The sequence below is a fragment of the Meleagris gallopavo genome, chromosome 8 (assembly GCF_905368555.1).
Source record: "Meleagris gallopavo chromosome 8, MGAL_WU_HG_1.1, whole genome shotgun sequence".
NCBI classification, from domain to species: Eukaryota; Metazoa; Chordata; class Aves; order Galliformes; family Phasianidae; genus Meleagris; species Meleagris gallopavo.
Window position 1 is genome coordinate 14956028 of NC_139411.1, and position 26009 is coordinate 14982036.

At 46.0% G+C, this 26009-nt stretch overlaps 1 protein-coding gene across 23 annotated transcripts in view; it reads left to right on the forward strand.

The window, feature by feature from the left end:
• CAMK2G (calcium/calmodulin dependent protein kinase II gamma) overlaps positions 1-26009 on the forward strand; it is a 123559-nt gene that overhangs the window by 14358 nt on the left and 83192 nt on the right. For all 23 annotated transcript variants that reach the window (XM_085229874.1, XM_085229876.1, XM_019617944.3 and 20 more), the window contains exon 2: positions 99-193. In XM_085229874.1, the coding sequence (XP_085086000.1) occupies positions 99-193 (95 nt within the window). The remainder of the gene's footprint in view (positions 1-98; positions 194-26009) is intronic.

Here is a 26009-nt window from a genome sequence, read left to right on the forward strand (position 1 = left end):
TACCGTCCTCAATCTAGTCCACTCTGGGGATAGAAGTTGCTGCCGTTACATTCCTATTTTCTGTTTCATAGCGCCTGCCCTCTTCATTTCTTTTCCAGGGGAGCCTTCTCCGTGGTCCGCAGATGTGTCAAGAAAAGTTCATCACAGGAATATGCTGCAAAAATCATCAACACCAAAAAGTTGTCGGCCAGAGGTTAGTGCCTCAGATCTACTCTTGGTCCTTTCATGAATAGAAAATGTTTCACCGCCGTTGAAACAGATCTGGAGTTGTTTGTCTGGGTCACTATGCATCTGTTACAAAGTAATTGAGTTATGTGGCAAATAGGAGATTAAAAGGAGGTTAGCACGGGATGATTGAACATCTTTTGTATCTGGAAATGGATACTTTGTGATGTTGGGTTTTTTTTCTTTGGGGGATCTTTCTCCCGTGAGCCAAAGGAGAGGTGAGCTCATAGAGAATTTACCTTTGTGCACTCTGATCACTCCTGGTAAAGGGAATTGTCACAGACCGATTTTGCTGAATGCTCTTTCTACCTAGGAAATCTGCCTTAACAGAACAGATGTGGAGTTGCTTGATGGTTTGTTTGAAGGAAGAATGCTGCATACCTTGTTCCTGTTGTAAGGCAGTTACGTGTAGGGGGTTTGGGCGCTAATAGGTTTGCCTCCTGAGGCAGAAATAGGCTGCACGGGGCAATCTAATGCATTTGACTTCTTGATGAATTAGAACAAGTGTTGCTTGCATTCTTCAGCTCCAAGGTTTCTAGAAGCTGAAACCAGACTGCTGTTTTAAGGAGAAACAACCTTAGCTTTTCTCCTAAGCTGCTGGTCTCCCAATTCCCAGAGGTATGTGTACACACAGAAGGTGGTGTATTCTCTTGTGCAGGGAGTGTGTTCTCCTAACACATGAGGAATCCTTTGCAGGGGTTGGAGTTCTTTCTGTGAGGTTCCCCTTCTCCAAAAGGATAAGAGCAACAGTTGTAGTAGACGATGCTGAAAGCAGAGTGCAACAAGTTGAGATGCCAGAAGAAAATGTTTCCAGAAGATCTCAGTCCTTAGAGGCCATTCAGATTTGACAAAATGGATGTGTTAGGCCCTTGTCTGTCCTGCCAGCTGAATAAATGGATTTTGAAGGGGGTGGACTGAGAAATGGAAGGCATAAGGAGGTGGGGAGGATTTTTTTAAATGATTTATAAATGAAATGGTTTTTTTTTTTACCTAAAAAAGAGGAGAAAAAGGAATATCCATTCTCTCTTGCACCAAAATATGAACTGTGATGATGAGAGCATGAGATGGCTTGAAGAATGGCAAAGAACTTTCATTTACTGTAGTCAAACAGAGAAGTAGTATCAGGAGCAGAGTGCCAGGGTGGGAAGGCTGATTGCCCCACACCCGTGCCTTGTGGAGGTACACATGATGATTCGTTGTTTCAGTACCTAGCCTGAAGGAAGTCACATTGGGAACCAGCTGGTGTGGCTGTGTGTTGTTTGGGTGGTGGCAGCAGATCCTGAGTGACTTTGTGGCCCCTCTGTGGTCACATGACAGTGGCCACTTGTGAAGGTGACATATCCAATCTCTTCAGCTCAGAATGGGAAAGGTTTGGAAGGTATCTCTGCTTTGCTGATGGCCACTAATGCTGTGCTTTCTTTGCCGTATTCCCTGACCATCCTGTAGTGAGGATGAAAACTTCAGGAGAGCCATCTTCTCAGTGTGAGTGGCCACAAGGCACCTCAGGGAAGGGAGGAGTTGGCTTGAGAAACTGATTGCAAAGAAAAAGTTGTTTCTGTGCAGAGGAGATGATATTGAAATTAACGCTGGAGATAAGAGAATGGCAAAAAACTGCAGGGTAATAGCATTGAAACAAAATTCATAAACATACCAGCACAAGCCCAGAAGTAGCAGATCTGATGGAGTCATTTTTTAAGTGTTTAGGCACCTAATGAGTTACGGAGGGAGCAGTATATAGATCCTAATTGTATTTTGTGTTATGGTGATGACAGTTTTATGATCCAGCAAGTAGGAGATGTGTGGGTGAATACAGCCACGTTTTGAATTAGCTTCTAGTTTTCGTACCTTCCTGTCAGTGAAATAGATTGAGGATACTAAACTGGTCCTCAGCTAACTGACTTGCGGCAGTTGGCAATGGTTTCCTTAGGAAGGTATTGGTTAGTTAGAGCACAGTTGTGGGGAGAGCCAAGAAATGAAATGGCTTTCTGCTAATATAGAAGAATGTCAGAAACAAAAAGCGACTGATCTTGTTTCCTTGAAGTTTCACTGAGGGCTGAAGAACCTGTGTTCGCCTTGAAAAGTGGATGGTAAGTTCAGCTGAATATATGGGTTCCTCAGTTACATAGCTGTGTTTGCTGATAGCTCGAGAGGTTAACACGAAAAGGAACTAAATGCTTTGATAGGAACTTAGTGAGTTCACCTTGGAATAGGGCTTAAAGCACTGAAGGAAAAACGCATGCTGTTTGGACATTGCAGCTGTAAATCAGTGATCAGAGAGATTCGATTCAGCAACCTGAAAATGAAAGTCTTGGCGAAAGGCATTTTATAGAGCTGTCTGCACAGGAGGAGAATTACGGCATTAATTCTGCAGTGCCCTGGCTATATGTTGCCTGATGCTTCCTTTCCCAGAGCTGGCACTTCTCCCTGGGGAGGCCACGTCTCTGCCTGGCAGGATGCACACCCAGGGCTCTGCAGCACACCCGCCTGCATGCCTGCCTGCTGGTGGGCCCACCGCCCTCCAGACCTGCGTCCTGCACCATGGTCACAGCAACAGAATGTCTTCTGGGCAGGGTTGTGCTGCCCCTCTCCAACTTAAACATGGCTAAATCTGATGTTTTGTGCCTTTTCCAGCAGAATTTGAACTAACTGACATAGTCACTGCTGCTTCCAGAGCCAGCACCGTGTTGCTGGTGAGGAGTACGGCCCATTGCGGCTGCATGGAAGTTTTGCTTTTCCAGTGCTTTCCTTTGGTTATGTCCAGGGAAGTGGTAACAAAGCCTTGCTCTCCTTTTGCTGTACTTTGTGTTACCTTTGATTTTCAAGAGTCTTGGTGAAGAAATAATAGATAGCTGACTGGAAAATGCTCGGTAGTTTGATGCAGGTAGGTGGGAAGGAGGAAGAGGAACATTCAAGGGTAAATGGTGTGTGTTTAAGGGGTTCTCTGTTACTTGGCTTATTTTTAAAACTGTTCTTTCTAAGAGGTGAAGAGATGTGGTGCTGTTATGGGGCTTCTCTGAAGTCAAGGACGGCGAATGGTGCTGCTCTATGCAAACAGAACACTTCAGTCTTGTAAGCTTCGTCTTCTGTAAAATACAAAATCTGATGTTGAGAGTCTCTTGTTTCTTTTTGGTCTGTAGTTTTCAGATGTCTGTTCTCTTTTATTAAATCATATTAATCAGAGCTGGTCTAGATTAAAATTCATACTTGGTCTGTAATGAAATATTTGTTATTATTCATACTGTGTTGATGCTTAAGACTGCCTGGTGAGGAGTATGCCAAGAACTTTGATGTTAAATAGGGGCCAAATGTCTGTGGAAAGGGAGAGGAAGCAGACTTTACCTTAGTCAGCATTCAGCTGATGTACGTAAGAGCAGTGGTTGTTGCACATGGGGAAATACAATGCCTCAGACATCCGAAATTCCTATGGGACTGAACGCCCAGGCTTTTACGAGAGCTATGGGCAGATGGAAGTAATAGCTGTGATTTTTTTTTTTTTTTTGGAAGCTATCTTGTGGGTGTCACCAGAGTACTTGTTTCAATGTAAAAATTCCTAGCAAATAGAGTGCAGTTCCTGGGCAGCAATTCAGATTCCTTGCAGTGGTCAGAATGAAAGAGAGAGAAACAGAGGCTGTAGTGGCAGCAGGGAAATGTCCAGGTTCTGACTAACTGGTGTTGGTGTCTTGGGTAAGAGGTGAGTTTCCTGGGGCGGGCAATGGAGAAGCTCAGTTGTCACTTGTTTTCAGAGTATGCATCCAGAATGTATTTAAAGAAATAGGCCCACTCTGGAAGGAAGTAGGCAGAGCTCGATCCTGTGATAGTTCTTAGCATGTTGTTTATACCAAACCATGTGTAATGATCTTACCAGCACGTGCAGAGGGACAACATTCTTGGCCCCTTTTTTCGGTGTATATAGGGATCCTCTACATGTATTACCTCAATTGTTAATATTTCTTTGTTGCTGAAAATCAGTATCTTTCAACTCCTGTCACAGCTTTTGAAATACAAATGCAAAGCAGCTATTTGGAAAGTAAGACCTCTTTGCTGCTTTCTCCCTGCTGTGCCTTTGCTCTTGCCTGTGGAATATAAAGGTGGAATTTCTTCCCTGCTTTCTATGTTTCCAAATTTGTAAATTAGAAGAAAATTTGCAGCCTACCCAGCTATTTTGTTGTTGTTCCTGCAAGAGATTATGTGGATTATGGGAGGAGCAGGGAATTACTCCTGTGTATCAAATCTCACCAGGAAAAAACACTCTTGATGGTTCTAATTCAGTTTTCTGTTTGTTTTTAAGCAGCTCTCTTGTCCTAGACTTTCAGTTCCAGATTGGTTGTTGATTTCAGCTTTCTGGAGATGTCAGTAGTAGTCCTCCTGGCTGCTCAAACATTGAGCTTGTGTGCTATAAAGGAAGTTTAACAGCATCACTCACCACCCTCTGCTTAGATACGCTTTGCAACTGCTCTCTGCCTGCCCTCGGGTCAGGGCTCTGGGGCTGCCCTCCAGCCTCAAGGAATCCAGTGTGACGGATCTTGGCTGTGCGCAGAGCTGCACTGCAGCCCGCTGTGAGTGTGTGTGGCTGCACGGGGAGCCTGGTGTTCTGGTCACAGATGGCCAGGCACAGATCTGAGCTCGTGAGAATATACTGAGATAGGTGTCCTCTGCCTGCATGTTTTGGTGGGCTGGGGGAAAACATCCTTTCTTAGGACAGCAGATCAAGCTGTGGCTGCCCAGTTGTGCTTGCTGAGCAGCCAAATCAGGTCTGGTCATTTGGAGTGGGAGAGAAGCTGTCTTCTACCACAGGTCTTTAAACACTCACAAAGTACTGTGTTGTGTCTCATGCTTCTCCCCTTTCCTGTCCGTGAGCAAGCTGAGGGATGCTCTGCCTGGAGAGAAAATAGATGAGCTGCAGTGATGGGCAGCAGGGTGGGAGACGAGGAGGGGATCATATGCTGCAGCCCCAAAGTTCCCCAGCAGCCTGCAACACCGTTGGGAGGGCTCTCAGCCAGTACATGTCACTGGAGAGGATGTCCCTTGGAGAGCTGCTCGGAGAAGGACGGATGTGTGTGAGGAGAGACCCTGGCTGGGGTTTGGAAGGAGGAGGTTGGAAGCGGGACAGGGAGTGTGAGAACGCAGGGGGCCAGCCTGGCTTCTCACCTGCCTTGGTGTGATGGAGCACATGGGATAGCATCGGCAGGGGAGGTGGTAGGCTGGAAGGTGAAAAGAGTGGAAGCACAGCTCGTTCTGCAGCCACAAGCTGGCTTCCTCCCGCTGTGGATTTCAGTGATGGCTGGGGTTACCCCAGGTTGCCTCTCAGTTTACACTGTATATTTTATAAAGGATCTGGAACAGAGCAGACAGGATTTCAGCTCGTGTCTGCCTTTTCTGTGGTCACATTGAGTATTAAATTTCTGGCATTAACAATAAGGAGAGGGATGGCAGTGGGCACCCAGATTGGGCAGGAGCTCCCAGAGCCACAGTGTGAGTGTGGGGAAAGGGGCTTGGCGAGAGTCGGGTTTCTCATTCACGTGGTGTAACCTGGATTTGTGTGGGGCAGAGTAGTGATTAGAGTAATTCCTGTGTGTGTCCAGAAGCTGTCAGTTCTTGAGCATTTGCCCTGATCAGCACATGGTGGAAATATTTCCACGTGTACCTCAAGTGAGGAATGGGATGCTGAAGTCCCTGGGAATGTTTGGGGCAGGCAGAGCTGCCAGAATTCCCTGTAAGAAGGGCCCAGTGCAAGAGCTGGTGGTGGCTGTTGTTACTCCTGGAGCGTAGCGCAGAAATCTCACAGTTGTAAAACTCTTTCTCTGGATGGTACTAAAGCCATCGCCACCAGAGAGGATCATTCCATGGATCATGAAGAAATTTCTGGAGATTATATATATTTTTTTCTCCTTCCAGCCTCCATGACATGTTGGGTTATTAACACAACTGTTTTCAAGAGAGGTCAGTGGCAACTTTGTCCCCTTCCACTCCCTGTAAACTGGGTGAATACAATTTTTAAGAGGAGAGCGTGTTAATGTAAAATGAAATCTCTCCACTTTGCCATCTTTGAGCACCACATGTCTGCCACGTAACCCTTAAAACCAAGGAGTCTTCCCCCTTTTGTTAACTCTTGCCTGTCACCTGTTCTAGAATTTCAGGTGTGGTGGCTTGTTCCCTGTTGCTTTTTTTTTTTTTTCTTTCTCCTTCCTTTCCTCTGGGGCCCTGTGAGCTAGGCTGACTGCAGGTTCCTTTTTTACCTTCTTAGATTGACTATCTACTTAAATATCGCTACGTACTGCTCTTGTGGCTGCTCAAGCATTCTAGTGTGGCTGCCTGTATGATTTCTGAAGAACAGTGGTAGAACACTTCTGAAGAAACAGCCTGGCTGCATCTTGGAAATGAGCCTTTTCAGCACTGAGAGTTGCTGAAGAACTATGGGGCATGAATTGAACCTTCTGGGGAGTCTTTAGTTGTAAGATTTTGTTTGCTCGTAGCTTTTTCTACCTATTCTCCCCAGTTCACTTTTTCTTTCTGTTTTCCTTTTTGAGCTTATTTTGAATGTTCAGTTTTCTGATGTGTCAATTAATAGTAATTCTAGACATCTGTAATGCTTTTACTGCAAATGTAACTTTAGTGATACTGCTTCATCCTCCTTCCCTCCCAGCTGGCATTGCAGAATCCTTGTTGCTTCACCTTTCAGGTGAACAGATGTGAGAAGCTAGTGGCTGTGCAAGTGGTGAATTCCTGACAACCCTGACAATAGTTGAGGGATGTCAGGAGAGTTGGTAAATGTTTGTTGCCTGTCAGGAAAGGAGGAGATAACCATGGCTCTGCTCTGTGTGTCGGAGCCTGATTCACCAGGTTTTGGCAGAGGCAAAGAGGAGAATTCCCCATCTCTGAGATGAGTAAATATGATGACCTTTCAGAGAACGCATGTATGCATATGGACGTGATACTGTACTCTCAGCACTTTTGTGTTATGTTCTCGAGGGCGTGAGTTACACATCTCCTGGCAGCAGTGAACTGCTGTCCTGGTGCTTCCATCCAGTTTTTCCTGTCCTGAGCTCACCATGCTCTGGGCTGTGTCCTGTTGTCCCCATGGCTGGTGTTTCCTCAGCAGGGACACTGGGATAAGGCCGGACTCCTGTCCTGCTGCTGAGAATGGTGCTAGCCAACCTTTCCTCTATGCTGGAAGCCAGAACTTGTTAGCTATTAAATGCAAGCTCCTTTTCCCTGGTAGCCAAGGTAGCATCTCCTGAAGTGCTGTTAATGTACTTCTGTCAGAGTCCCAGAAGCTGAGCTGAGAGCTGTGCTGGAGAAGACAGTAGCCATTGTGGGAATGAAGATCAAGTTAATGTAAAAGAAAAACACAGACAATTCCAACACCTCTCTGGGGAAGGTAGGTGCCCACAGAGAGGAGGCTGGGTGCAGGCATGGCTCTGGCAGGCCAGTGGGACCACACGAGATGGTGGTGGGACCTGGGAGCAGCCGTGCCTGCTGGGCAGTGCTGCTGTCTTATCTCTGGGGGCTGTTGCTATGATGACTGTGGCAAACAGGGACTGAAAAATTTACCAGATGCGTGTGAGCCAAAGGATTAAACTTTCTCATAGGCGGGAAGGGAGGGAGGAGGGCGGGTGATGATGTATTATCGAAGGACAGCATCCTAGTGAGAAATACCAGGCTCGCTATCCATTAGCCACCGGAATGGTGGGGGGGTGTGGACAGACATTCCTCCTGCTGTCTGTGCCCGTGAGTGTCCAGACCCAGCAGTGGGTACTGCTGGAGAGGGGGGTGAATGCATCCTGCTTTTACTGGTAGGATTTGCATTATTTGGATAGCTGAAAAGTAGAAAGTGGGAAGAGTCTCTGTTTCTCGTATCAGTCTCTTCTTTTGTTCCTTACACCCACAAATAGCTCCAGTTGCCTACCTTGTGCTTGGAGCTTTTCTGCGTCGGAGTTGGTGCAAATCATTGAGTTTTGTTGTTGCCTGCAGGTTTCAGGCTATTGAACGTGAACCCATCTAGCCTGCACGGGTGTTACTGGTAGCACAAGGCTGCTGTCATTGAAAGTGTCTGATGCAAAATCGTGTCAGCACCATTAGTGCTCGTGCTGGTCTTGATCCTGTGTGCTGCTGTTGTTGGTGCTGATTGGCTGCTATGTGGCCTGACTTAGAGTTAGGGGCTGGCAGCTGGCTGGGGAGCAAGGAGCTGATAATGGGAGTGTCTGCACCCAGTACCCACATCTCAGTGCCCCATCACTCAGAAGGTGGCGTCACATGGCATTGCTATGAGCTTGCAGGGTGCCATTCTGCAGTTTGCTTTGGGAGAGACAAACATTATCTTGCCCAGCAAAACTCTGGCCAACAATACACACGTTAGCCTAAAATGCTTGCGTACGGACTTAGCAAGATAGAATTATGGTAATTAAAATTAGTCTATCTCTAGAAGGGCTTCTTCAATTTACTGAAAAATGTTTATTTATGAAATGAGAAGTTAATATATATTAAAATTAGTTGTATATGTCTTTCCCACCAGGCCAACTGCCAGTGGACTTTTCAGTTCCTGTGAGTAAGGGCTGTGAATGAGAACAAGGATGTTAAGACACCTAAGCCAGGTCTTGGAAGTTTGTGAAAAGGATTCTTTTCCCTCCCCTCACTTTCCACTTGCTTGTAGGCAATTAGCTGGGGTAGGCTGCAGCTTGTCTGCTGGAGTAGCAGCATCTGGAGGTGCTTTATCTTCTGCTCTGCAGTGTCACTTGCAGTCAACCAGTTGATGTGGACTAGCACGGAGGGGTTTTTCTCAATGCCAGGGAAGCAGTGAGAAAAGTGGTCTGACACAGCAGCCCAAAATCTGAGGTGAAAAAGAAGGAGAAGAGCTAGGAATCTTTAAAGGCATCCTTCTTTCCTTTTCTTGAGCATCAGGTAGCTCAGCAGGTGAGTTTTACCATGACTTCTCTTGAAGGAGGTTATTTTCTGAAGCTGTTGCTTTGCTCCAGATGTGCCTTAAGTCCCAGAGGGTCTCATAGTTGGGCTCGTTTCTGGGTGAGGTTTTCCTTACCTGTGCAGCAGAAGGTAGCTGGTGTGTGAAGCTCCTGCTGCTCCAGGATGTGTGTGTTGAGCCTGCAGGTGTGCTCGCTGCTAGAAGCCTGTTTTCAGGCACCTGCCTTGAGATTTGACTTGAGAGGGAGATAGTCCAGTGCTTTCTCTAGGCCACACTCATTAGATGCACATTTCAAATAGCATGAGTGCTCTGGAAGCTTTTGCAGGGAAAACAGCTCGTCAAACCTCTTCTTGTATTGGTCTCCAGTGCTTGCCAAATACACTTAGCATTTCTACTGTAGTGGAGCAGCTGTCATTCTGAAAACGTGCATCTTGTTTTTTCCACTCCCCTTGTATCAGAGCATATAACATTTCATGGGTGATGGGCCAAGAAATCACCCATCATGGCTGAAGAAAAAAATAGATGTGGAAGAAAGAAGTTGTGTTCAGTGCTGCCCGTGGCTCATCGGGCGGGCTGTTCTGGGGCTCAGTGATGCCAAGCAGTACTCCTTTCTGTGTGGTGCCCAGGGAGGTGGTATGGTGTTAAGTTTAGTTTTGCCTGCCTCGGGGCCTCTCCATGTAAGCTTTGGATATCAAATGTCCTCTGTTGAGATTGTGTCGGAGAGATCAGAAGTGTTAAAGTTGCTCAGCTTTGGTTTATAAGCAGTGCCAATGCAGGGACAAAGCTGGTGCATGATGGATGTGCTTCTTTAGTGCAAGTCAAAGCAGTGATTCATAGATCTCGTGTTGCTTTAAATATTCCTGATTTTTGGACTGCAGGCTTGAGAAGTAGCTTCCAGCTCTGCCCATTTTGGTCTGATCTGAATGTCATCTGGGCTAGAATCTGCCAGCTCTGCAGATTAGGATATTGTGTTGTGCCTACTGCTTGTTAGGAAGTCGTCCGGCTGAAAATGTTCGGTGTTGCCTGATCAGTGCTGAGCAATGATCCACTGTCATCTCTGTCTGTGTCTGAATTAGCCCTGCACTTAGCGTGGTTGGTGCAGAGGAGCTTGTCCTCTGTGTGGAAGCACTTCAACAGCAGCAGACAGGGAGCTTCGCAGTGTGCCTCTCTTCTGCAGACAGTGAAGCTCAGCATCAGAGATGTGAAAAAAGAGGAGCAAGGTGGTTTGCTTTCTTGATAACCATTATCAAATATTGCTGACAAGTGCAGGTGGCTCTGGCTCCTGCTAGCAGTTGCTGCAGCGCTGGTTACCCAGCTTTAAGGAAGCGCATTATGCCGTGTTAACTCCTTGTGGCTGTGCACGCCCTGCATCTTCATAGTTCTGAGGCTGAGCTACAAAAGCTTTCCCCGCCATCACCTCACAAATGGTCAACAAGTTCCTTGGCTCTCACAGGTTTTTCAGCCTGCTCATCTCCCTGATGAAGTATGAACCCTTAACTGTGGAGGTTTTTCTTGTGTGAAAAACGGTGAAAATTCCTTCCTTGTGTTGAAAACATAACTCAGGTCTCACCTATGAAGTTAGCTTATCTGAAGGGGCAGTGGGGGATGAAATGGGAACAGGGAAGTCTCCAGCTCCGTTGAGCCAGAGGAATTTATATTCTTCCTTCTGCATCTCTGGATTCCTGGGTCCTGCCGTGCAGTGAATTGGCACTGCTAGGACCTCCCTGCCGCATGCTCACCTTGCTTGCTCACCAGCTGCTCCATCCGAACCCACCGGCACCTGCTGTGAGCAGCGATGGGGAGAAGGAAGGAGCTCCTGCCCAGGGCTGAGCTCCCTCGGTGGGATTCTTCTGTGCCGAGCCGTGTACTTCGGGACCCTCTGTATGCAGTTGGATTGAGGTGGGGAGGCTGGAGCTCTTCCTGGGGCCGGTCACCATCCGTGTGCCAGAGGAGCTGTCTGTGTGGCCACAGCACTTCGGAGCGGCTCCGTGTCCTCCTGCCTCCCTCACTTCATGTCCACTTTAAGAGGGTTCATCTGCAATGCAGCTGTTAGCAGGGAAGTTCTGTAAATCAAGAGGGAGTGAGTGCGAGCCAGCCCTCTGCCTGCAGTCGTGGCTGGGTCCTCAGCACAGCCTGGGCAGACTGGCTCACAAAAGCTTCTGCAGGAGGACGGGGAAGGGGCAGCAGCACGGTGCAGATGGTCACTGCTCCCCGCCCCTCCCCCCTCCCCCCCAGAGTTCGCATGTCTGTGCCTGCACGGGGTGCTCAGCAGCTGGAAAAGCACAATGGGCAGCAGCCTCGGAACTGGAAAATCCTGTCGTGCTTTTCCCTTCCTTGCTTCTCTGTCACAGTTTCACCAGGTGTTTGCTTAGGGCCGTTCCTGTCAGGACGCCTTCGTTGCACACTCACTTCTTACACAGGATGTCCTGTTACAATTCAGAGCCAGTGAGCTTCTGCACATGACTCAGAGTCACAGAGGACTCGTCAGCCATGGCTGTGTGGCTGTTCAGCGCTTGGCTGCCTGGCATCACAGTCCCACTCACTGGAGGAGTAGGAAGAGCAGGGAAAGGCTGCTGTGGACCTGTTGTGATTGGGAGCTCTTGTGGGATTTCTTGTGGTTCCTGGCGATGCATTTCTGAGGATGATGGTGGAGAAAAACCCTCTGGTTTCTGCAGCGAGGTAGCTGGAAAAGCAGGAAACCTCACGGGGACCTGCAGGGCTGGAGCTTGGAACGGCACCTATATTCTTCTGCAAAGACAGCAGCTGTAGGAGAGCTTTGCTGCTTCTGCTGGTGCTGAACAGGCAAGATTACCAGCCTTGCTGCATGTTCAAGTAATCTAGGCAGACTTTGCTATGGAGTTCAATCTCAGTTTCTTGATTACCACTTCGGAAAGTCATTGGTGATGCAGGAGAAACAATTGTGTAATTCACCACCTGCTTTTTCTCCTCTGTTTTCCTTCTCTCCTGCTTGTCTGGGCATTCGTTGTCCTTCTTGCAATAACTAAATTGTGCAAACCATGTATAAGCAGTGTTCCCTCCCCTTTTGCCAGGGGACTGGCTGACTTGTTGTAAGAAGTTATTTTTAGGGTTTGCTTCCTGGGATATTCTACCCGTGGCCAGTTATGGTGATGAAAATGTCACTGAGACGTATAAAGGACTCCCAACTCATTGCTAGCGTGCCTGATCTCTCTGTTGTAATGGTGCTCATGGGAGACGAGAGTCCCTTCCCACTGCATCACCTGTGATAAGGGAGACAGTCACAATGACTCTGCAGCTCGACTCCCTGTGAAAAGAACACCGAGCTTCCACCCTGAGTGTTGAGCTGAAACTGAATTGGCCCAGGAGAGGGAAAAAAAGAGAGAAAAGGGGAAAAAAATTAAAGGAGAGAGGAAAGAAAGGCTTATTTTGGGTGTCTTGGAGTTTTTCTGCCTTATCCTTTTTTCTACATAGGGATGTCAGTGCTGCAGAGCTGTTTGTCATTACACAGAGCTGTCCCTAACAGGCCATTTGCTCCTTGTACTGGACGTATTGGATTGCACTGAGTTGCTGCCAAAAGCCTGGGCAGACCAGAGCAGGAGGTGTGTGCTTTTTCTTTTTACACGCCTCTGCTGCCTCCCACCCCAGATCTGCTGCCTGAGCACCTGAGAACAGTTGATCTTCGTGGCAGCCATCTCCAGCTTGCACAGCATGAGCACAGTACAGGAACACTGCGGAGCTGAACGAGACCACAGGCTGGCAATCCGTGTTCCCTGGTGCCAGTATTGATTTAAGGAGCACCTGCCTCTTTTTCTTGTGCTGTTGTTCCCTTCTTGGTATCACAGCTGGTCCCATTCCTTTTCTTCAAATCTGGAAATGAAACTCAGAAGAGCCCTTCTAAAGGGAATTACTCAGGTTTTGGGGTTGGATAAGCACTGGTTTCCAGACAGGTTTCAGGGGAAGAGATTGCTTGAGTGTGGCTCTTGAGGTTGGAGTCGCTGCTGAGAAGAGTGCGTGCATGCACTGTGTCATTGCTGTGCTATGTGGATGGGACCTGCATCACCCTCCTGGCAGAAGCTGTGGGGAGCAGAGCCCAGAGCACCTTTGGGTAGAGGCAGCAGGGAGGTGTAGCTTGGCCTAGTGCTATTAGAACATGGTAAAGGACAGTGACCTTGCCTTGGCAGTGGTGTTGGGGCCATGCGGGGCCCTGCCAGCTGCAGAGAGGGAAGAGTGGCTGCAGGAGGGCTGGGGGATACTGTTCCCAGCTAGATGGTGTCCTCAGGGCTAGCAGTGCCTACAGACCACTCTCGGTATATTTTTTAAGTAATCCTTATATTCAGACTTACTTTACTGAATGCTAACTTCTTCTGTTAAAGTCATTTTGCTAGCCTGTTTCTAGGCAATAGTTTAAAGTACAGGATCAAGTTTTTAGACTCCTCTGGGGCCACAGGCAGCTGCAGTGTCTTTTTTGTTTCTCTCTTCTCCATGTTCTTGACTGTTGGGTGGACTTAGTGACATGTGGTACATTTTGCTCTTCTGTATATATATCACACCTGCTATATGTGATGTTGGATTGGACACATCTGCGTTTCAAGTCTTCTCTCTGTGTGGTTTCTTGGTAGCTCTGTATTTACAGCTTTCTCTGCTTAGTTTAAAGTTATCCTAGTATTGCAAAGGGAACTTGCTCTTAAAATAGACAGCTCGGCCTTTTTTTTTTTTTTTTAAATTCTTAATTATTCTAATCCCCTGAAAGTTGGTTTTTCATCTCATTGTCAGAAGAGCCTATTTTGACAGGTATTATCTCTTAGAGAGGAGTCATTCACACTTGGGTGTGGAGCCATTCATCTATGCCCCCAAGAAGATATTGTTTGGTTGGCTCCTGGAGTACCTGATACCAGAATCAAGGCAGGGTTTCCAGCATTCCTCCTCTCTCAACTGGTTGGAATAGCTGGAAAAGTGGTGAATACTGACATGTTGTGTGGACATAGGTCTTACCACCGCATCTCACTGCTGTGAAAAGAGGCTTTCTGCTTAATTCCAGTGTTAGGAACACATTGAAATTCTGTGCTTTCATTTCTTTCCCAAGCTTCATTATTTGGATTCAAACTACATTTCCTTGACTTATTCAAGAGATATCCACCTGTTTGATGACCAGTGATAAGTATGGCATTTTATTTAAGAGTCACACTGTGATGTCACATTGTGATGGAAGACTGGGGGCTGGATGCTGTAGCTTTCCAGTCTTGGACAGCCCTGACAGTGACTTCTGAACATTCATGTGTCAAGGTTGTATGAGAAGGAGCTTGTATAACTCCTCCTGCCTGGAATCCCTATAGATTCAGTTCTTGCCTTGTTAAAGGTAGAGGTGTAATGCAAGGAACTTCCACTTCAAGGTGGAGTTTTTCCAAGTTTTTGTTAAGGATTTGCTCACTTTTGGAAAGGAATGGATGTTTAGTCCTGCTCTCCAGGGGAGATTTCCATTTCTGCCTCCACTGTCCTCCCAATATACTTTTTCCCCCTATATAAAAGAAGGTTCTTCACTATGTTTTGCTCCTCTGCACCACCAGACCACTATGTGTATCTGAGATCACTAGGAAAGCAGTGGGTTTTTTTTTCCTTTTTTTTTTTTTTTTTCCTTTTTTCACTTTAGCTGCATACTCTCAGTCTTGCTATGCTGTTCCCCTCACCATCTACTTAACAATTCAATAGCCGTTATTCTTTCATTGAGCAATTTGGCATCTGATGTCCTCTGTCTTCCCAGTGCCACTATTGGGCAGGCAAGCGTTAGCACTGTTTTACACTTGGACAAACCAGGAGATGCAAATTTTAAGGTGCTTCCCAGTGCACTTGGACTCTTCTTCTAACTTGTTAAGAATTATTGCCACGTGTTATTCTTTGGTGTAACAGCTATGTGGAGAGCATAGATAGAAAAAAGACTGTGGGCATTTTGGAGGAAATAATGTGAGCTAAAACATATAGTATTAACTAGAGTCCTCTAGTTCAACGGGCACTGTAATAAGATTTTTGCATACTCTGTGCACTATTTTTCCCTTTGGTTTGCTTATTGCTTATGAAGTACAGTGTTGAAATACACAGTGTTTGGCATGCCGTGTCTGTGAGCTTGGTCTCGCTACTGTTCTGTTATTTTTCCAAGTGATAAGAGGGAGTTTGAAGACTAGAGGGAAGTGCAATTTGTACAGAAGGCTTTTTCATAGGTGACAGTGAACAGGATGTATTTGTTAAGACTAATCATAACAAGTGAAAGGAATCACCTGGATAGAAAACGTTAGGGGTGAGTATTGGTCACAGCTGCAGGAACTGGGGCACTAACAGCTGCAGTGAGTTGTTCTCTGGAAGGGGTGAAAATGAGATAGCAAAAATGAGAACTTGGATCTCAAAGATCTAAAGGAGTTGCACTGCCAAGAAATGTATAATTTGTAACTAAATTCAGCAGCTTCACTTGAGAGTGAAAATAAAAGCGATCTTAGGATGAAAATTCAGATAAATTCTAAAATTGGCTTCATTTAAGGATCTAAGTAATTGGGCCAGTTGTGAAAACTTAGATCATGTGGTACTGTCAGGACACAGTTTCCTTTCCCTGCTCACTGTGTCTCTAAGCTAATCGATCAGCATGTTAGCACGATGGCTTCCTACCTTCAGGAGAACTTGGAAACACTGGCCTTAATGTATGATTAAGCTTGAAGTCTTTCCAAACGAAACAGCTGTAGATGTACAAGGTACACTGCTGCAAGTCCTCTTGATCATACGACAGCGTCAAGCTAGTATGAAGTCTTCAAGAATGTAACATCCTTTGCCACCCAGGGAGTGGATGGGTTTAAGAAGATTACTGTTAGCTCGTCAGAAGGAATAATTAGAAGTTACGGGACAGAGCTGAAGAGCCGTCATTAATTGAATGCTGGTTCTGAGTAGGGAATAAAAAATGGGAGGGAATGTCCAGAAATCTATTCTGTACTTAATAATGTATGTGCCAGGCAACTGCTTCTGTGTGAACCAGCAGGATTCAAGCTGTCTGTAGTGGGCAGTTAGAAAGCATGCTGCAGGGCTGTGGGAAGGAGTATCCGTGTGAGGGGGAGCTGAGGGAAAAAGAAAATCCTAGGGAGGGGTGGAGTGTGATAAAGGTTAATTAAAGTGTGCTGCAGAAACTTGTTAGATGTTCTTGTGTGCCCTTTCCATAATAAGAGACAAACGTGGTTATGCAACAAATTGAAAATTTATCTTTTCAATAATTCATTTCAAACTTGCTGCCTTGAGACACATATCACAGATTGAAAAAAGGGATGAGGAACTTGTGTGTAATTAAAGTCAGCATATGTGAAAAGGAATTTTTTTTTAGAAAGTGAAGGCTTACGGTCTTATTTCTTCAGGTTATTTATGTTTCGCACTGGGAGATTAATCCCTTTTCTCCTTTATATGAGGTGACTGGGGCAGTCCTGAAACAAACACGGATCACTGTCTCCTGTATTTGCAACTGCTCTGTCCTCCATTTCAGGGAAGAATACGAGATTTCCCTTGCCTCATGCTTCCCTCTGGAGACAGAGCTTTCCTAGCACCACAGCAGGAGAGTGGAGGATGAGGAAAGGGACGGAGGTTGGGCTCCAGCATCGACAGTGATCTCTGCTATGGCTTGATAGGAAAAAAAGAAAAATATAAGAAGCGCATTCAGTCAGGAGCTTTTTTTGGTTGGTCTTATCTGCCACGTGGCTGTCCTAACGTTCCAGCATGTTGTAAGTTGAATTGATTCTGTTCTACCTGAATTAGCAGGTTTCAGCCACTGTTGGTTAGGGAATGTGAGACCAAATGAATTAGTGGTCTGGCAATGAGGAGTGTTTAATTTAACTGCTCTGAGAACTGACCATTGTGGCTTGACTTTCCTTGCTTTTGGAAATGGTGTCCGTCTTCACTTTAATTTTAGCTTTTCCTTCATCTTTAGTTTGAGTGGGTGACTGAACTAGATGATCAGTTGGGGTTCCTTCCAATCTCGACCATTCTGGGATTCTGTGAAAATGTAATGCTATTGAGGACTAGTATTGGCATGTAGACCTACGCTGGCAATACTGCCATATAAGTTTTTGGCCTCCAAGACATAAAATTTCAATGGGACTGTAGCGTGGGTGTTTTTGTTTTGTTTTTGTTGTTGTTGTTGTTGTTGTTGTTTTCTTTTTTCTTTTTTCCCCTGTAGTAAGGGAGTAGAGAGAAGATAGTAAAGGGAAGGCTTCAAGAACATAGCATCCTATGATGCTAATTTTAGAAGCTACGTAGTGCAGATCTCCGTAAAAGAGAGTTAGAAAGTATGTTTTGGTAGTTTTTTTTTGTTTTTTTTTCACTTTTATAATTAATAGGAAAGAGGATATTAATGCTATGAAGGAGGACATGAAGCACAGTCCTGTGGGTTGCCTAGAGTGGCCAGTACTTGGAAACAACTTCTTACATTGGAGCTCCAAATGTTGTTCCACTTCTCTCTGGGGGGTGTTATGCTGGCCGTCTCCAAACAAACAGGGCTTCTGCTCAGGGCTAGAAGTTCAAGTTGATTTAAGTATTTGAATCGAAAGCATGAAGAGTGGAATTTCATACCTTCTCTGTGGCAAATGATATTACAAGTTATTAGCCAATTCAGTGCACAAGTCTTAGGAATATAAATGATGTACGTAACTGAAAGCCCCGGCGATTCCGCAGTTTTTGTGGAAACATGGGAACAAATCAGACAAGGGCTTCTCCGAGAGGGGGTTTGAACTGCTGTTCAGGCTGACTGTGCCAGGGAGAAGCGTGCCAGCTTCTACGCTCAGTGACACTGCAGCTTTGTAGAATTGAGAGGCACGTCCAGCCGTCCCTTGACACCTCCAGGAGCACACACCGTGCCAGGCTGTTGGCCGGAGGGAGATCGCACTCCTGAGTCTGGCTGCCTGGGGGAAGGGGAATGTTTGTTTGCTTGCTCCTTGGAGTCGCCTGTGCGCCTCTAATTTAAGGATGTGATTGCATATTGAACGTAACTGTAAAATCCATGATGTGATTGCTGACTCCCTAAAAATTCTGAAAGTTTGTCTCAAGTGAAAAAGAAGAGGTTTTTGGTTTCCTAATGCTGTGTTTTAAAACCGAGTTCTTATTTTCAAAGCATACCTTAATTGCAAACTGGGGATCTTAAAGCCATCTCTCTCTTAAATGGTCAGTTCATTTGGAATAACTGTGAATCCAAATGAAGGGCAAATAGCTCTTAGTTGTGAATTATCAGTGTTTATGGAAAGGCAAACTCTGTTTCCTTCCCTACTGCCCTTGCCACAATGAGAGCGTTGCTTTTGTGCAACGTAAACTGCATTTAGGAATGGTCTTGTGCTTAAGAGCTTTTTATTAATGAGGCCTATTAACAATAATGAAAAATGGCAGCCTAAAAGTGCAGAGCTAGCCAGAAAAATGATTGTCCCAGAATGACAGGATGGCTGCGTACTCTTTCTTGGCTTATTTGATTTGGAGCAGCGGGAGCAGTGTGGGTTTGGCCCTGAAGGGAACTGTTCTCCTGCAGACGTGCCCATGGGGCCCAGCTGGGGACTGTGGGGCTGGGGCTCCCCGTGCCACAGCTTCCTGGGCTGAGCCTCACCGAACCCATGGCAGGCTTTTGCTTTCCCAAGGCTCAGCAGGGCGAGCAGTGGCAGGACCCAGCTTCTCATCTGTTAGAAGGAGCAGCTCTGACTCAGCAGCATAGAGTGGTTGTGTGCAGTAGGAAAACGACTTTTTCACATAATTATTCATCTGTCTATGTTTGTGTTGTAGTGTGTTACCACCTCCGCATCATGTGCTTTTTTAGTTGGGAAGGATATGCATTGCTTTTCATTGCATGAATAATTCTGCTTAAGGAAAGGGGATCCTTTGCAGTGACTATATTGGATTAAACATACGAAAAAATGTTCCCACCGCATTCCTGCTTAGGAGATGACACGAGACTGCATCAATGTTGCTTATGCATGTGAATAAACAGCCAGGCACTACGGGGACAGTCTGCAGAAGTAGAAGCTCCCTTTATCTCTCAGCCTTAGCATCCTCCAACTCCGTGCTATACCCACATGTCCACGCTAATAATTTCCTTTTGAGACAGAACAGCCTGCCATGGCACACCGCTGGCTTGGAATAGCTTCCCCTGATATGGGACCAGCTTGCCTGTCCTCACTGAAAAGAATTTCTCTGCTTATTCTCTTACTCCTGTTTGTGCTACGTTGTTCCTAAGAAATAAGAGTTTCAGGAGTTACAGGGATTCTGTGCCTTGGGAGGATTTTCGTGGTGTGACAGGATTTTAGAGCGGACAGATCATATCAAGATGATGATTCTTCTCTTCTGGAGGCAGTATTGCTTGATGAAGAAGGCTGGAGGAAGACGATTTATTGCCTCTGTTCCATGAGTGTCCAACCTTTTGGCTTGCCTGGACCTCACTGAGTGAGGGGGAATTGTCCTCGGCTGATGTTTTAGCTGTCGCTGAATGATGAGTGCACACCTGGGGTTGAGCTGGGCCACTCAGCAGGGAACAGCTGCTACCATGATAGCACAGAGGGTAGGGCTAATTACTAGCTCTGCTGGGCCACAGGTTGGATGTGCCTGCTCTAAACTATGGCTGCTAACTCAAGCTGAAGTATCAGAGCCTTCAGTATTTTAAATGTATTTCACCTTCCAGTAAGCCATCTCTTAACTGTACTCTGAGGCAGGACCCAGTGCTTGGAGCTCAGTAGGCTAGATTGGGCAGTATGGGCTTCCTCTGTCTCATCTGTGGTGCTGAGGAGAAGGGTGGCACTGCGTGCTCCTGAAACATATTCCGTGCTGCAGGGAAGACATTTCAAGCCACTTTGCCCTTGGCTCTAGCAGCTGCATCTTTCACATGGAGGTAACTCACCTACCTTTCACACAAGATGGGGTCTGCATGTTTGCAGCCCAACCCTCCAGCCCTACTGTGGGGACAGCCAAGCACTCTGTAGGAGCACGCAGCTTCTTGAAGGGTGCCTGGGCACGTGGTTGGGCTGGTTGTGTGGGGAGTTCGGGAACTGATGGCATGCAGGAGCGTTGGTAGCAGGCTGCGTTAAAGCAGAGATGAGACTGATGCTGTGCATCAAGCTGCCATGTCCTTGGTAGAGCTGGGAACAGGGAGCAGGCTGCCTGTGGGGCTGTCAGTGCTGCTGCAGGGTGAGAGGAGAAATCAGCTCTTGGTGCAACACATTTTGTAGTCTGGCTGCCAAAAGCACTGAACGATGCCAGGTTTGTGCATGTGTCGTTTGGCTGGATTTTATTTTCCAGGTCTCGCTTTCCTGCTGTACATTTCTACAAGGCCAAGATTGGTGAGTTGGACCCAGAAGTGCAGGGATTGTTCTGTTTGCTTCTCCTGCTGTATTTGAAAAGATTGGGCTTTCTTTACTGAAAAAAATCATACTGTGAAGGCTTCCCCAAGCTATAATATTAACAAAGGGAGGAAAAAGCAATTGCAAAACTTAACGTGGTAATGTGTGTGCTAAAACTCAAACCTGGTAATTGCCACTTGCTCTCTTCAGTTCCTCTGTGCAGAGGTGGATGCACAGAGCATCCGTGCTCCTTCTGAGTATAATTTGTCTGGCATACACAGTATTGCTGAAAAGTCAAGTTTGTGAGTATCCTTTGGAATCAGATATTTCATTCTGTGTTCTGTAATCACGGCTATGATGTGTCACTGCCAGTTTGCATATACATTAATTTTTTTTTAAACTTCCAAGTTTTTTGTAAAGCTTTTTTTTGGGGTGGGAGCGGGGGCATAGAATTTATTGCTTTCTAGATTCTATTTTAGATCTGTTATGCCTACAAAGTCTAATGAAATATTTTCTTTCCTCTGCCTCTTCATTATCTTGGTCATTCAGTGCTGCAGCCCAGAATTCTTTTACTCACACCACTGGTTGGCTGTGTTGGCATGAAGCAAGTAAGCGCATTCAGGTGCTTTTTCACCTTTGGTGTTTAATCCCCAATACCCCTCTTCTTATTTCTTCTTTTTTTTCCCATTTTGTCTGTCGCCAATCCCAGTTTGGGAGTAACTGAAGCCTGACCAAAGCACATCAGATTGTTGGGTTGGTAATATCTGTGAGAAGACAAAGAGTAATATTGGGCCTCAACCTCTTTAAGAGCAGACCATCTTGAGCTTTCACTTGTTTTCCTGCAAAGCAGGCTACTCCCTATATGATGCTTCAGCATATGCTCAGGAGAAATAATAAAGATGCCTTTTGGGGGTTTTGTTGCTCTTTTAGTAGAGGGAGAAACAAAGGGAAGCAGCTAGATTTAACTTATGTTGATGAAAACAGGGAGATGTAGAATAAATATCTGAGGTCTTTACTGGGCTATACTTCTGCCTAAATATGACTAATTGCTTTTTTTGCCCAAATTATATTCCTGAGAGCATCTGATCGCTGCAGAGGTACAAACTGAGTTTGCCCAGTGGCTAAGGATCAAAGATGCATCTTAGTATGATAAAGGCAAGTCACTGAAGAGATTCTCTCTCAGAATAGCTGCCTCGGACAGGGTGGAAGATTTAAACTTGACAGCAAACAGACAACACTGGAAAAGCACCATAGCACTGTGGGTATTTGGTTTTCTGATATGCATTGCCCTGTGCCTCCTCAGACTGCCTAGAGTGATCTCTCCAAGCTTCTCCTACACAGGGACCTTGGTTGTTTAATGAAACAGAACAGCCCTCTCAGAACCCTGTCTGACAGTCTTTCCCTGATAATCTGGGCGTTCTTCTCTGGGTTGAATGCTTGCAATGTCTTCACTGTGCAACAGATTAGAGAGGACAAAACTGGTTTATCTTGGTCCACGATAGTGCACATTGCCTTTGGCATGATGCTGATGCAGTGCTTCCTGCCAGCCTCTGTTCTTGCTGTTGTCTCCTGGTTCTCCTTTCTGAAACTCCTGCCTCCCTTATCTACTGTGACAGTTTGATCATTGGTTTCCACAGACCTCTCTTCACCTTCTTTGTTCCTCTGGTGCAATCCCTGCCATTTATTTATCTTTGTGTGTGGAGACATATACATGCAATAATAGAAGTGTTTCCCATAAGCAGGCAGTGATGAGGTTTTCTAGATCTGCTACTCACTATATGGTTTTACCCTGAAAGCTTCCATTTCTCTAATCATGGATTCAAGTTTGCTATTATTTTAATACTGGAATAATTCTTGATGTGTAGTCTCCATTTGATCCTTGTAGGGCAATTTTGGAGCTTTAACAGTCTCTGCTTTTAACTTCAGATCACACAAATTTGTCAGCTGGCTTCCTCAGCAGCTAGAACAAAAGAGAGAATTACTCTGCGTGATCTTGGGAGATCCTACTTGCTGTGTCCAGGAACAAGGATACTCTGGTTTTGTCTACATCTGTTAAAAGAGGAGTAGACAGCCTGACTGATATCAGACACTGTCTGTTCTCCTCATTGGTGAGGGCTTTGGTTCTGCTTGTCAGTAGCCAACAGCATAATTTCTTTTTTGAGAAATTGGCGTGTACCACTAGCTGCTGAACAGCCTGTCTCTAAAGCAAGGCTGTCCCAGTAGCAGTGCCATATTTGCATTACCATAATCCAGATCTCCTGTGATCTTTTGGTATTATGTCATTGGGTTTTGATTCTTCCTTCTTTTAGGTGCAGAATCTATGCCTGCCCAAGTTGCAGTCCTGGCTGTACTGCTGACTCCTTGGGATTTTCAAATAAATTACTTTACTCTCATTCTTTTAATCTGAAAAATGGAATATTTTCCTTCAATATGTGATGAGAGGATAGTAAAGATTGATCCTTATTCTGTTCTTGTAAAAATGATTACTTCTTATATGAGTGCCAGGAGATATGATGAGAAAAAGCTGAAAGAGCTCTGATGAACAGTTCTCTCTTGTGCTGGATCAGAAATTAGGGGTAAACTAATTCAGTCAGAAGACAAGAACATCGTATTGGCTGACATAAAACTCCTGTGGGCACTAATTCTTTGAGTATTGTAGCAAAGGACAGTGAAATCACACTGAATAGCTGTATGAGCAGTTGCAGCCAGTGTGAGCCGTGTTCTGCTGCTGAAGGATGCAGCCTTTCTCCTGACCATTTGTTCCCTCCTTGCACTAGCACAAATTCTTTATATAGTTACACAGTGAACCAGGTTAATGATGGATCAGTTCAGCTCTCCAGTTCAGTACACTGCTGCACGAATGCTTGCGCCAGCATCAGAAGCAAAGAGGATGCAGGACCATTAGGAAACAGGGCAGAGAAAGGATAGTAGGAGCGCAGGGACAGGCAGTGTTATGGCACAGGAGCCTCTTGAGCTTGCTGTTGGACACTTTGCACCAATGTAGTGCCAGGGGAGTGATTTCTTTATTCCTAGAGATATCAACAAAATCTGGCTTTATCTTAGCTATGGCCTCTGGGGAAGAGGGTGAGGGGAATCAGTGTTGCAGGAGGATTTTGAGTTCATACAACTGTACTTCTGGGATCCTCATTTCCAGTTGCCTGGCTAGGGAATTGGAGATTCTACTGGATTTCTGTATGGCTAAGTTGCTAAAATTTGATATGAAGGGTAGCATGGCTTTTTGAAGGAAGCAAGGGGTTCTTCAGTTGAGATAGTGTCTTGCTGTGGCTGACTTTCCTAGTGTGCGTTTCTTTGCACAAAGAGCTCTTGTAACAAAAGATGCAGGAATTACTGTGCCTGTGAGGTGTACTTGCAGAGAGGCAAGATCTGGACAGACATCAGGACCAGCAGCAGTTAGCCTCAGCTCTGGCAGGGAATATTCTTGTTCTGGAAGTTTGGACTTGGTCTGATGGCATTGTCTAACCCTTCTCTCGCAAGCCTCAGTTTCCCTCTGAGGCACGGGGAATTTAACCTGAAATTTGGGTTTGAGTCTGCTTGGATTATCTATTGAATATTCAAAGAGGTTGTCTCCCAGCCCTAGTATCACTCAAATGAAGAAATCTCAGTGATGTGTCTCCCTGGTTTTGTCTCTTTGGGAAGTCATTTCCTACCATTAAAAACTAAGCTCAGGAGTGGGAGCAGGTTTCTCTGTGATCCCTCACGGTGTCATTGCCCACACGGTGAGTCACTGGTAATGCCCAAGTTCTTATTTTTAGTTCTGTTGCTGCCATCGGACTGAAACCATTGGCCAGTAAGAGACTTAAGCGAGGAGATAAACATGTTAATCTCTGTAAGGCCTTCCCCCTCAGCTGCTACATCTGTGCCTTTGTGCATCTCGAGATACAGCTTTCCCTGGTCCAGCGGGCAGGACAGTGTCCCCTGTGCACCCCGGCAGGATGTCATTCAAACTTATTTGCTGTGGAGAGCTGGAGCTGAGAGGAAAGCCTCTGCATGCACGTGGGTTTGTGTGTGCAAGGAGGCAGCTGGGCGTGCTGTTACTTCCTACCCTGGCAGCTTTGCCTTCAGGGCTTTTCAGAGAGCATTTATTCCTTTCCTAGGCCTTAGCATCACACTGCTTTCGCCTCTGTTTCCTCAGGAAGAGTCCTGAAAAAAACAACAGGATTGTTTTCTGTAAGCTTTCTGTCCCAGTTGAGAAATTCTGTCCCCTTTGAGCTTTTCAGATATCCTCTTCCATTCATGGACAGGGTCACTGGTCTCCCTCAATGATATCACTGGACAGTTTGTGTATTCATTCTTACCCTTTCTTTCATTACTTGCTTTCTTGGCATGGCAAATGAGTGAACGTGGAAGTACGACCGATCTCCTCTTTGCCTGGTAGTGGGCTGGTTGTACACATGGAGCACGAGGTTTTCTTCTGCTTCTTCCTCCTCATGTCCTCTTTCCCAGCTACCTCACGTCTTGTGAGTAAACTAATTTGCTGTTTCTGGGTATCCAACTCTTTGCTCTGTCTGTGCTTTTTCTCTTAGCATGTGCATCTACTCTTTCATAGGGACTTATGCTTAGATTTACATGATCTTGAAGGGAAGAAAGGATTGTGTTCAGCTGTTCTTGTTACAGGGCAGATTATTTTGAAAATTATTTATTTTGAAGGCTTTGTTTGTGAAAGAGAAATTAAGGAAAGACTGATCACCTTAGGGGTGATGGGATTTGCTTTTCTTCCAGCAGCACACCCATGCCCTTGCAGATCTGCCTGTTACTCAAGTCTCAAACTATGCATCTGAAGCTGGTAGCAGTGTGGGGTTGGGGCTGTTCTGCTTCTCCATTTCTGTGGCTCTATGATCTCAAATAGCCAGCTGTAGATCATCATCTGGGTAGGGCTCAGGCTCCTGGCCTGCATCTTAGTATGCCTCCTGGCAGCATGCAGTAGGTACAGCAAGCACAGGCTTAGCATGGATGATGTTCAGTCCCATTGATTATAGCTGAGTTGAGGTCATTCTCCTGATCTATCTGGTTCAAAGCCCTTTTCAGTTCTGTGCCCTCATTCTTGTTCTCACGTGTCTTTCAGGGTGGCCCAATCTTCAGAAAAATCAGAGGTTGATTTTTGCAAACCTCTTATTTCTGAGACCTTATGTTTGGAGGGGAAAATATGAAGTCCTGAGTGCCTGAGGCCTTCTGTTTTTCTTGGCCATCTCTGCTAGCAGAGTTTGAAAGCCTTATGGTAGAGCTGAGAACACTAACTGTGCCTTGGGGAGGGCTGAGGCATAAGCTGAAGAAGCTAACTGCTGGCCTTGTCCCATCTGCCAGGTGACAGGAGGCGAAACTGCAGCTGGAAGGAGTGAGTGCAGCTCAGTGTGGCTGTCAGCGTGTGGAGGTGGGGGGCAGTCCCTGGGAACAGTTTGTCCTGTCTGTGACTGAGCTTTCCCAGCTCACTCTTCAGCATAGTACCTATACAGCTGATGTGGGGAACTGTGGGGAGCAGGGCACCTGGAAGCACCCATCGTTGTGCCCAGAGCCAGCTGCAATGGGGAGATGCTGGGTGCACG